Source organism: Gobio gobio (genome assembly GCF_949357685.1).
Source record: "Gobio gobio genome assembly, chromosome: 14".
NCBI classification, from domain to species: Eukaryota; Metazoa; Chordata; class Actinopteri; order Cypriniformes; family Gobionidae; genus Gobio; species Gobio gobio.
Genome location: NC_137107.1, coordinates 40,650,073 through 40,662,891, shown reverse-complemented (window position 1 = coordinate 40,662,891; position 12,819 = coordinate 40,650,073). Strand labels below are relative to the sequence as shown.

At 37.8% G+C, this 12,819-nt stretch overlaps 2 protein-coding genes across 2 annotated transcripts in view; both read right to left on the bottom strand.

Moving 5' to 3' along the window:
* LOC307137479 (uncharacterized protein) overlaps positions 1 to 12,819 on the bottom strand; it is an 890,992-nt gene that overhangs the window by 565,946 nt on the left and 312,227 nt on the right. The gene's annotated exons all lie outside the window — the stretch shown is intronic.
* LOC307137289 (olfactomedin-like protein 2A) overlaps positions 1 to 12,819 on the bottom strand; it is a 40,240-nt gene that overhangs the window by 8,006 nt on the left and 19,415 nt on the right. Inside the window, exons 4-6 of the mRNA XM_079834866.1 lie at positions 12,468 to 12,656; positions 10,347 to 10,605; positions 1,790 to 2,053 (exon numbers count right to left, since the gene is read on the bottom strand). Coding sequence (XP_079690992.1) covers positions 1,790 to 2,053; positions 10,347 to 10,605; positions 12,468 to 12,656 — 712 coding nt within the window. The remainder of the gene's footprint in view (positions 1 to 1,789; positions 2,054 to 10,346; positions 10,606 to 12,467; positions 12,657 to 12,819) is intronic.

The following is a 12,819-nucleotide window of genomic DNA, read 5'->3' as shown; positions in this document are numbered from 1 at the left end:
GTCCCTCCTTCAGAAATACGTAACGAGTTCTGATTGTGCCAGCGGTTCCCGTGTTGTGATTCGACAGCAGCTTAGCGCACGTTTGCATCTTACCATAACGGGGAGATGCATGTGCTCAAACTACAGCGTCCCTGGGAAGGCCAAGGAAAGGTGATCTGACTCCGGGATGAAAATAACAGCGTCTCAACGACATGGCGACAAACACACTCTACAAACGCAACCGAACGCAACACTTCCTCTTCTCCACGTGGGAGAGCAATAAGACCACGCCCCCTTTTTTGCGTATTCTTGTGGGCGGAGGTTAGTCGACAAACTGTTCTACTGACGTCATTAAAGGGTAACTAAACCCTAAACCAACTTTTTTTAGTTAATGATCTGTAATACTGGGGCTTTATTAATGCTGTTCATTGATTCGAGTAAATGTTTTGACATTTGAGTATAAAGTGTTTTAATTCTATAAAATATGGTGTAAAACCGCCAAAGTGCTGCCCTCTTAAGGTTGAACGGTGGCTACTGCAGTTGAATTTTCCTATTGGATGTTGTGGTACATCGTGACGTAGGATGGTACCTCCAACGGCTCACTATCCGCGCCCCTGGCACGAGCTCACCACGCCCTCAGAAATGTTTCCCCCAATCACATGATGAGAACGGCTTCACTCCAGTATGAACTGTCATGTTACATGAAGTGGAAACATTATGAATGAAACTCACTTGACACTTGCTTTAACATTGTATTGAAGAAAATACGGTTAAATAATGCAGTTGTCAGTACACGTCAGGCTTTTCTTGCGATATTATTGCCGCCCGTCATGTGCGCAGATAATTTTCATACATGAGACGCGCTTTCAAACCCTGGCAAGTGGTTGCCGCGGACGCAGATAGATTAGGTCAGTTCTCTTGCGCGGCTGCTTCACTAGCATCGTCGGCATCGGGAGTTAACGCAGTTTGAGCAACGGCTCGCATTGATAAGGCTCTGGGTTTGTGTCTGTAACAGACAATCCACCCTCCTCCACTTCAGGTGAAGGTAGGAGAAATGACCGCTCTGTTGCAAAGCTGGCGTCACTCCAGTCATTCTCCATCTCTGCGACTCGCGAGTCAGACAGCTGTCAATCAATCCGTCACTGCGGGTCTCAGGTGCACGCCCTCCGCTCAGCCCCGCCCTCGGTTCGTCACCTCTGTGTCCGCCGGGCTCTGCCCACTTTTCCAGCATTTTTTGAAAATTGCCAGTGGGTGGAGTTAAGCTCTGAGCAGGGGTTTAGTTACCCTTTAAAGCAGGGAGTACAGGGATGTAGTCCAAACCGGCCGTTCGCTGTAGGCTTTGAAAGGGAACTTCTGTTAAATAAAATATCTCGCTTGGCATTGAACTTTGAGCTTTATAATTTTACAGGTATTATTTATGCTCTAACAGCAACATTACACACTAACTAAAGTTTGAAAAATGGGATCATGAAGAACAGGACCTTTAATCAACTTCAACTTCATTGTCAATTCTATATATGTACAAGACATACAGAGGATTTAAAAAGATAAAAATATGTAGTAGGTAATTAATGAATTATGAATATTTGACTGCCACTGCGAGAATAACATCTAATCATGTAATCATTAAAAAAGTTGTCTGAATACGAGTATTTTAAAATGTAATAAAAACTATTTAAGAGTAGGCCTACTTCGTTTTTTTTAATCTGATTACATACAATCAGTTACTACCCAGCTCTGGTTTTAGTTTAGGATCATTTAGATGGTGCTGCTTTTGTACAAACTGAGTTTTGTTGTAAATATACTGTACCTGCAATGTAGGAGTTATTGCTGGTGTTGTCCAGCACTAGTGCAATCGTCGGGGCCGGTCGTTCCTCTCTGAGTATTGTTCTGCTAGTTGTTGTTGTCCTCTGGGTTGTTGTTGTTGTTGTCGGAGGAGTGGTTGTTGTTGTCATTGTCGTGGGTACGGTTTCTGGGATGGTCTCTGTTGCTAAGGTGACGGGAGCTGCGGTACTTTCCTCTTCCTCTACTTCTACCTCAAGCAACGTGTCGGTTTCATCAGGTTTCTCTTCACCTGAGAGAAATAGAACGGAAACAGAGCAAGAGATTAATATCCTTGTCACGTCACACTTCAATAAAAGCACACTCTAAACCAGGGGTCAGCCTTATGCAGTGGCATGCAAGTGATTAAAAGCTAGATAAAATAAACATAATATTTTTTTATTTAGTAGTGTGGTTTAGAAAAAACGGTAACATCTTTACATGTACATATAATGAGTGGTGGCTCTTGTATTGACAATTCAACATTCAAGATGACTTTGGGAAATTAGTGAATGCAACTAAAGTTCTGCAGAAGTGGAGGCAATGAGTGAAAAGTTTATTAAGAATTTTTATTTGCTTGACAAAATGGCACTTAAACCACTCATCTTAATCTTAACTTGGGTTTTCTGAGTAAACAAGTAGGGGAGAGCGGGGCACAACATAATGCTTTTTGACTGTCTCAGTTTGAGTAAATCCACTTGAGTATTTATTTTTTCCCACATTAATTTCACACGATGTCTAGTACAATTATGTGGTTTTGTTTCATTAATACAGTGTATACTTTTTTCTTGATTTACCCCGAAAGAATGGAAGTGAAATGTGACAACATGCCCCGTAGGTGGGGTACATTATAACATGTGAGGGGCACATTGTGACATGACCAAATGACAGCTTAAAATGTTATGATATAATAAAAAAAAATATCCAAGACAAACTAAAATATTTTGTCAATAAAATGCAATTATTAACTTTTTAAAATAAAATAATAGCATTTTTTAATCATTAAAAATAAAATGTATACAAAACTCAAACCACATTATAATACTGAAATTCCAAAAACAAAATATGAATTGACAGATTCAGAAATACTAGACAAGAGCAGATTCTAGCCAAGTACAGACATTTTATTATTTTTTTTTTCCTACACCTGCTCTGTGTGGGTACATGAAGTCTCTGGAAACATTGTACTTCTTTAACCGTCATGCCAATTAAACTTTGTTGACATGTTGTTGAAGTTTGAGTTTTAAATTTGTTTCTACACCAATTACTCAACACTTCCAGGACAAAAAAAAAAGTAAGTTGAAGTTTGAATGAGCATTTTGCCAAACTGCTCTCCAAGAATATGAATACGAATATGATTATCTAGTTTGTAACCACTGTCACAATGGGCATAAAACACAATGCATTTACTGTGGTGGTGCACCTGCTAGGCTGGCACGGGATTCGGTTAAACTATATTTAACGAGAGAATGGATTTGATTACTGTACATTAGATCACAGGGTGGGACGACCAAACAACATCGTATTTATTAGTGAAAGTAATTTATGTTTCTTAGAACATTTTTACTTGACTTACGCATGGTCCGCCGGCTTTTGTATTAGCTTTGCATTCCTGTCAGGACTGATCACACTGAATCTGCATCACAGCTCTGTTACACATTATCTTAAACCAGTCAAACAAATCCAGTCCACTAGCCAAGACAAGCTAACAAAGTTAAATAGTCCTTACTCAGAGGAGATGCCATATCCAATTTGACGTGAACTAAAACAAGGCTTCTGAGGGACAGAGATAGTTTCAGTGTTTCATCTGTTAGAAACTATGTAATTGCACAACATTTCAGCTGTCAATAAACATTCAGTGGACAGAAAGCATAGGTTAGGAAAATTAGATGTGATCTAGGATCTAAAGACAGTACTTTTTTATGCATTCCATGGGAATTGAAAACCATGACCTTGGGTTTGCTAGCACCATGATTTAATCTTGTCTGTTGTCACGCTGAAATTATGTCTGTTGTCGCGCTGAAAATAAGACACAAAAAAGGCAGAGGCTTTTTACATAAAGTACAAAAAAATGTTAGATACTATTTATTCTTAGTTGTAGTTATTTGCACCTCACTATCCAAATAAGCAGTCATTAAAAAAATTGAAATGTTTTTATTTTGTGTCTGTGCAGCCAATTTTGAACACAAAAATATGCGAGTCAAAATGGCCCCTAACACAAAGGGAGGTACAATTTTTTAACACAATAAGAGTTCATTTCTCATAATATTTTGCATATTTGCAGAAACTGCCCATGTGCAAAATAGGCCTCATTGGATTCTCATACTAAACATGGCCAAAATGATTTAAAAAAAACAACAACGAGTTGGACGTATGATCGAGTATTTCTGTGCCAAATACACTCCTTCAGAATTCAAACAAGTTGCGTAAAGTTGAGTATGGCCCTGTATGACGTCAAAAAGGGAGGAATTCCTTGTATGGGCACTTTTCTCGGATGAGTACGTGCGCACATCAACTAGAGTGAGAGCAAGAGCACAGCCATCAAAGAGCTTCGTTCGAGTTACAGCGCTGTCATTTTGTTTTTAGACCACAAAATCAACAATGTCACTAAAGAAGTGTGTTTCTGGTTGTGAGGGAAAGATAACCTCAGCTTCCTAAATAACCCAGCATTAAGTAAACGTGGATGCAGTGTGTGTGTGTCATAGGTGTGTGTGTGCTCGTGTCTCTTTAGCTTCGCCCACTGCACGCCTACACGGGCTCGGCTGTTTTCGGAAAGAATCGGTACAGCGTATCTGTCTTTTATAAATCTGAATAAAACTTAAGATTCTTCAGAGATATGAAAGATGTAAGGCCCCGATCACACAGAACGCATTTTTTTAATAGATTTCTGTTGGCAGAGAGCCTCGCGTTTTAACCGCCTGCTGTGGCTCGCGTTTTATAAGGAGCCCTCTGAGCGCATGAAGTTGAAAAAAAAATCAACTCTGAGCAGAGAAGCTCCCGACGTCATCGCGTTTTTTCTCTATTGTCCAATCGAATGAATGGAGAGGCGGGTCTACCGTTGTGGCGACCGTTACCTTGATTAGACTGACAGGACAGCTGATTTGGGGGTTTCCTAGCAACATAAAAAAAACCGCAGTGCACTGATATTTTCTAAATTAAAAAACGTCAACCAAAAAAGGAACCTGAAAAACGCGTTCTGTGTGATCGGGGCCTAAGAATACTCTGTAGGTACTCATTAGACCTCAAACATTAGATTGGAAGAAACTGTGCGTGCTATGTAGCCTACCCTTTAACTTCAAGCTGTGGGAATATAAATATAAGCACTTAAAAGGGGCGGGGCTACATATGGTTTGTAGACTTTAAGACATGTTTGTGTTTCTGATTTTATTCTATTTTTATTTTTGGCGAATTGCATGGGAACCAAATGCACTTTTTGACCCGCAACATGAAAGGTTCCTACATCATGTGACAATTACACCATTTTAGCAAACATCTGCAAGAAAAGTGTGCATTAAAACTGTAACTGATCTCCTCTGTTGATAATCGTACACCTGAAATGAATGATTGCATAGTATATACAGCGTCTTCCAACATTTTCGGGGCTGTAACCACCATTCTTAATTTTACTTAATGTTATACCCCTAATCTTGAATATCCAACATCCAACTTTAAATGGTAACCAGAATACGATCTACGGCTTTGATGTTGGCACAGTGGCACAGTTTCTTAAAACATTTTTTTTATTATATCAAGACATCAGAGTTTCAAAACTCAACTTAATTTAGTTTTTTTTATCTGAAAACCAAAACTGCACTATGAGACGTTTCCAAAGTGCTAGTCTACGGACTAAACTTTTCAAAAGTGTGTCCATCTTCGGGCTGTTTATTTACAGTAATTTATGCCTTAATCAAATTCCTTGTGATTGTATCTAACGTGCACTGAAATAGTCGGGATCCATTTGGGAAGCAGCAATTAGGTTACGCCGATGGATATCACAAGATTAGATCAGACCACATTACATGTCACTAAAGACGCCATTGATTGTGCTGCTTTCAGAATCGTTCTTGTATAATTCAAAGAAAAAAAATCAGTAATCACACAGACTGTCAAGCAAACGGCGGTAACCATGGAGACTGTCGGGCAAGAGGCACACATCTAAAGCTTAAACAGGAAGTGAGGCTGAAATCCCACATGAATGGAAACACTGTTGTACTGGAGACATTTTGGCTGTTTTTTTTTTCCGTAAAAACCCTAATGCCGATATGAATGTCATGTCAGAAACTGAAACTGATTCATTAGTGTATGTTGGCTGTCATTTCAGACTCTAAAGACACTCTCTGGCTGGCATCCTACACTAGTCTCCAGTTAACTTGAGTGCTGGATCATCCAGTCCCAAGATACTGAGATCGAATCTCACTGTAAGATGTGCATTATGTGAGAGTACAGTGTGTGTGTGTGTGTGTGTGTGTGTGTGTGTGTGTGTGTGTGTGTGTGTGTGTGTGTGCGCATGTACTTGGCTATAGTTTCGGACCCAAAAATATCCCCAAAAGAGAGAGCAATCTGACAAGACCTTCCTTTGAGGAAATCTGGGACATCCTCAATTGGAAAATCAAATCTAAATAACTTTATTTGCGACAGTAGATGCAGTAGAAATTGTTGTCAGGTTAAAAACAAAGAAGAGACTTTCTTTTAACAGTAAAAATGCTACGTTTTATGTCAGGTTTAGAATTAGCATTAGTAGTATTTATAATTAAATTCATTTATATATATATATATATATATATATATATATATATATATATATATATATATATATATATATATATATATATATATATATATATATATATATATATACCGGTATATATATATATATATATATATATATATATATATATATATATATATATATATATATATATATATATATATATATATATATATATATATATATAAAGTAAAGGGTATGTCCCCATTAAATAGCGAAGTGCACAAGTGTGTGTGTGTTTGTTCATGTTTTTCTATCCCGGTGGGGACTTCAACCTGAATGCACACAGACTCATGGGGACTCGTGTCACTGTGGGGACCTAAATTGAGGTCCCCATTAAGTAAACAAGCTTAAAAAAATCATTTTTTCAATATAAAAATGCAGACAGTTTTGTGTGACGGGTAGGTTTAGGGATAGGGCTAGGATTAGTGTAGGTGGATAGAATATAATGCCTGGTAAACCCTACATTATGGGGACAAAATGTCCCCACAAAGATGGCAATATCCGAAATCCTTGTCCTTGCAGGGACATTTTTGCTCATAAATCATACCAAGTGATGTTTTTTGAAATTGTAAAAATGCAGAACGTTTTGTGTGATGGGTAGGTATAGGGGTAGAGTGTAGGGGGATATGATATACAGTTTGGACAGTATAAAAATCTATGGAAAGTCTCCATAAAACATGAAAACCCAATGTTTGTGTTCATGTTTTTCTTTCCCGGTGGGGGATTCAACCTGAATGCACAGAGACTCATGGGGACTCGTGTCACAGTGGGGACCTAAATTGAGGTCCCCATTAGGGAAACAAGTTTAAAAATCATACAGAATGAGTTCTTTTGAAAATGTAAAAATGCAGAAAGTTTTGTGTGATGGGTAGTAAGGGGAGAGAATATACAGTTTGTACAGTATAAAAACCATTACGTCTGTGAAGAGTCCCCACAAAGATAGACCAGTCATGTGTTTGTGTGTGTGTGTTATATTAAAAAAAAGACCAAAAAGTAACCATTTCTCGAAACTCTACACACAAAACATGCAAAACATCACGCATCTCTTGCAAAATCAAACACTTCATTCAAAACTATTTGAACTCTTCTAAAAAAAATGTGTTTTTGTGTAACTCTACACACAACCCATCAAATGATTAGCCATAAACATGTCAAACTACACATTTTTTTAAACATTACTATACTGTGCAGTGGAGCAAAGGAGTTTGTCATAGCACTGTATTCAGTGATGACAGTAACGCGTTAGGCTACAGTTACTCTAATTTGACTACTTTTTCCAGTAACGAGTAATCTAACGCGTTACTATTTCCAAACCAGTAATCAGATTAAAGTAACTTATCCAAGTCACTGTGAGTTACTATTTTTGTCATTTTCCTTAGTAAAAATATATATTTTTGCTTTCTTGTTTAGTCTCAGCAGTGGGTTTTCCTCCGTCTGTCGACAAAACTCAAGACAGGCAGTCACTTGCTCAGATTAGGCATGTCGTGATAATTTAATAATCATCAGAAATATATATTGTCTCATTATAAGTATATTATGATTTGCTATAGCCTACAAAAGTCATCTAAAGCCATTCCATAGCTGAATGCATTCCGTTCAGCATTCAAACTGCGCGTCGCGTTCGGTTCCAGTTAGCAGCACGGTAAAGCTCCAATATGATATATTACCATTATAATACTTGATATGTTGATAAAATAATTTATCTTCCTGGAGTTTATCTAGCGGTTTCTGAAAGATGTTGTGCTCGCTACCCAGGTGACAACACAAGGACTATTAGCGTCACACGCACAATAACCGGAATTGAAAACTGTGAAGAAACAAATAATCAGTGAATGTTTGGACCGATATAGGCTACATAGTAGACTAGGATTTGTGGGCTCAACGCTCATCTTCTCTTTATGCCGTGAACTTTTCAATGTGCACTCGCGCTGCACTGCACACACTGATTCCATGTTGCTTTAAGCGCATCATTCTGCACCCGGGATGCGCATAAGCGCTTTGTTGCCGCTCTGTGAAGCGTTTCATATATTTTCATAGTTTTGTGCACTTAAAGATTATTAAAAAATATATTGTTCTCACGTACCGATCATATATTTGTTGTCCCTTTACAGAGCTGCACATTACGTTTACAATAAAATATAAATCTTGTAATTTTAAATTATTTGTGTAGGCCCATATGATTATTTACATTGATATATAAATTAAAAATTAAATATAAATTGTTTTTCATAAATGTATTTAATAAGAACACAAAGTAATTTGTACCTTTTCATTAACATGTTTAGATTTTATAAAATTAGTCAAAAGATTTTTTTTGGAGATACAATTTCAGGAGATACATTGTTGACGTTACTGTTAAAAATGCACTTTCCAAGAAAGTGTTGGCAAAAACGGTTGTCATTTTTATGTTGAGGCTGCAGGGGTGTTGTCGGCAACTGATGAATGTAACTAATAAAGTAACTTGTAATCTAACTTACTTTTAAAATCAAGTAATCTGTAAAGTAACTTAGTTACTTTTAAAATCAAGTAATCTGTAAAGTAACTAAGTTACTTTTTCAAAGTAACTGTGGCAACACTGACTGTATTGTATAAAGCGCTATAGAAATAGACTTGACATGTATGTATTGTACATTGTATATTCAGTATATATTTACAAAATAAACAGAAATGCAAGGATGAAAAATGTATTTGTTTCTCAAAACAATTGATTTCTTGACATTTGATTTCCATGTGATCAAATTAGGTATATTTATACTATAAACAGAATAAAAGGAGGTAAAAAAAAAAAAACATTATTTTATTTCTTTAGGTGTAAGTGTTTTCACACATGATCGTTGGGTGTAGGTAATGCCATTTAAATGGCAGTGTTCTCTAAATGAAACACAAGAACTGTTCGTTTTGAGTGATGTGTCTATATGTAGAGAACTGCGTTTTGCAAAAACGTTGTTTTACAATGGCAAACTGACTGTAAAGCAGATAATGTGCTTGTAGTTTTGACAGGTATACGAGTGAAAGGTTTCACTGAGTGAGCCTCAAGTAACACTTTTAGTAAGCAATTTTAAAAAAACTGTAATAATTGTAGTTTTCTTTATAATACTCCCTTTCAACAGATGGAGTGGTCTAAAATGAATGACTGTGTGTGTGTATGAACGTGTGCACATGTGTCTTAAGTTATGATGAAAGTGTCTGTGCTAATATCTCATCTAATAGTAGTGTGTGTGTGTGTGTGTGTGTGTGTGTGTGTGTGTGTGTGTGTGTGTGTGTGTGTGTGTGTGTGTGTGTGTGTGTGTGTGTGTCTGTCTGGACTGGCATGGATACAAGCAGCTGTGCTTCTATGGGGAGCACAAAGGAAACAACACTGTCTCTATAAAGGCCAATTCACACTGCACTGATAGACGGCGACCAACGCCGACAATCGCCAGATTACAGAATGTCACTTCTCAAACATTCTACGACCCGACAAATGCAACATGTTTATTCTGCGAAAAGCCAGTCAACGGCAACAGACGGCGATGGGTAACACACTGATCCGACAAAACCTGACAAAGTATCTTTTGCCGTCTGTCAGTGCAGTGTGAATTAGAACATGTGTTTCTGGGTGTGTCTGATCTAGCTATAAGTTTGCAAGCAAAATTGGTGCAGTTACTCCCCAGATTTGAGCTAACTCTTACCTCAGTACAACACAATCTCTAAATGTTTGCAAGGTGGGTAGTGTCTTTTATTCAATGCCAATGCTTTAGAGGCTAAGATAATGTGTAAAAAATGTGTGTCTTACCTCTGTTTTGGTTTCCCGTCTCTTCGGTTTTGGTGGCTTTGTAATATGTGATTCCCCGGATGAGTCCGGGCTCTTTCTGTGATGGTTTGCTTTTAGTGGGCAGTTCTGTTTGCTCTGGTTTACTGGGTTTGTTTGGTTTCGTGGTCTCTTTCTTTGGCTTGGCTGGCTTTTCCTTCACTGGCTTTGGTGGAGGTTTCCCTTTTTCTGGTTTCTTTGCAGGAAACTTTGAAGCATCTTTGATATTTGTCCCCAGTGTGTCCTACAAACATAACACATGTCTAACTCAACAGATGCTAGAGATCTCATCCTAAAAACTATATTAACACTTACATATAACCTATGCAGTTAAACAGATATGTCTCATATTACAAATGCACGCATATGCATCTCGGTGAGATATTGTATCCCACAATGCAATCCACTAAACTTTGACTTCCATTTCCAGTGTGACAAATGAACTGAAAGAGATATCAACTGCAATTTTTAACGTCTCATTCTTGACTCATTATTTGATTTGGACAGCCAAAATGGAATTAAAAATGCAAAATAACCATAAATATGAGAGGAATTAAATGGACAACATGATCATGTGCAGCACACTGTATTAAAGGGGACCTATTTCACTTCTTTTCAATGCCTCGATTTTGAGTCTACTAGAATAGGTTTTCATGCTTGAATGTTCAAAATCACATGATTTTTCATATATTTGTCATTATTGCAGTACCTCTCTTCCCAGTCTTTCAGTAATGCTCTGTTTAGTTCCTGTCTCTATGAAGCCCCTCCTTCTGAAAAGCACAATGTGCTCTCATTGGTTGGCTAGTCCAGTGTTGTGATTGGTCAACAGCTTTGAGTGTGTTTAAAACAGGGGTTTTCAAACTTTATGATGCCAAGGACCCCCAAATATGAACCTTATGTACGAAACAATGTTTAAACTGTTAGATAAATAGTAAGGTTGACATTATAAATACAACATATCGTTTCCCAACTTAAATCGGCTATTCATTTTGGATGTATAAACCTGAAGAAGAACATTTTCAATTAAAAATTATTTGTATAAGCAACTTTCACAATAGATGTATGCAAGCAGTGTTCGTACTGTGTTAAGAAAACTGCCTTACAACCCCAGTGAGCGAGATAAAATATTTTAGAGGACTATAAAAAGTGAGAAAAACTCACTAACTAAAGATACAAAGTAAACATACAATTCTGGAATGTATACGGCAAGAAAGGAGAAAAACATTTAGAAATGAAACCATTAGAATATTCAGTAGACTTTATCCATTTTTGCTTTGTTTTGTATTCTCAGAAATGTTCTGGGGACCCCATAGAACCTTCTGGAGGACCCCAGTTTGAATGTCACTTCCATTACCATAAGCGCAAGTTTAATCAACACGCTACTAACTCAACCAGGCCTTGCCTTTGGCGGGAATTATTTAAATGAGGAACATTGTGACGTGTTCGTTCCCGGAAGAAAACTCGCGTTTCAGGGAGTTCAGAAACTGCGCACTGATATAAGCCGCGTTTCCACCGCAGGAACTTTCCCCAGGAACTAGGAACTTTGGGGTGGTACTTGGTGTGTTTCGACCGCAGGAACCAGGGTCTAAATGAAGTTCTGGGTAAATATTTCCCCCTCCAAACGGCCCTGCTCACGAGGTAGTACTTTTTCCAAGTTTCCGGAACTTTCGGGGGTGGGACTTGGGCGCTGAACGTGCTGATTGGTTGAGCTCACGCAGCATTTTATTTCAACTAGCATTTTTTTTAGGTCTTTTGCGAGGTTCGTTCTGCGTTCAGTAAATATCAGTCTCGCTCTTTCGGCGCGACCGCCGACTCGAGAGGGTTAAATAAACACAAAAAACAGAGAGATGAAAAATAAACTAAAGTAAGAAATTTACTTTTGCTATGGTATGGATCATGACACACACTAAAGAAAGCTGAAAATGTAAAAAGCATATTTAGACCCCTTTAAGTGAGTTTAACTGAATCATTTTCATATAGCAACTTTTAAAAAAAAGGAGTAGGCCTATGCAGTAAACCGAAAATACTGAACCGTATGCAGTATTCCATTCTGAACATAACATAGTCAAATCATCAAAGTCAGAGATGAAAGTTTATGACCCTTACCTGTGCTTTGCTTTTAGGGCCTGAGGAGGAGGAGTCTTTCTGCAGCAGCTGAATGCCCAGATTGGACAGCTCCTTCTTTATGCTCATCATGATGTCAGAATGGTTCTCGTACTGCCGTAGCTGATTGGTCAGAGTCGCCACACTGTCTCTCACAAAGTCATTCTCCCGAGAGAGGTTCATCTTTATCATCTGGATGAGGTACACAACTTTGCATCACACTAATATATACAACTACACTTTTGCATAACTGTACATGAATACATCTGATTAAATATTTCACTGATCAAATATTTCTGATTAAATCTGTAATGCTGATAGTATACACTCTAAAAAAAAAGGCTCGTAATCATAG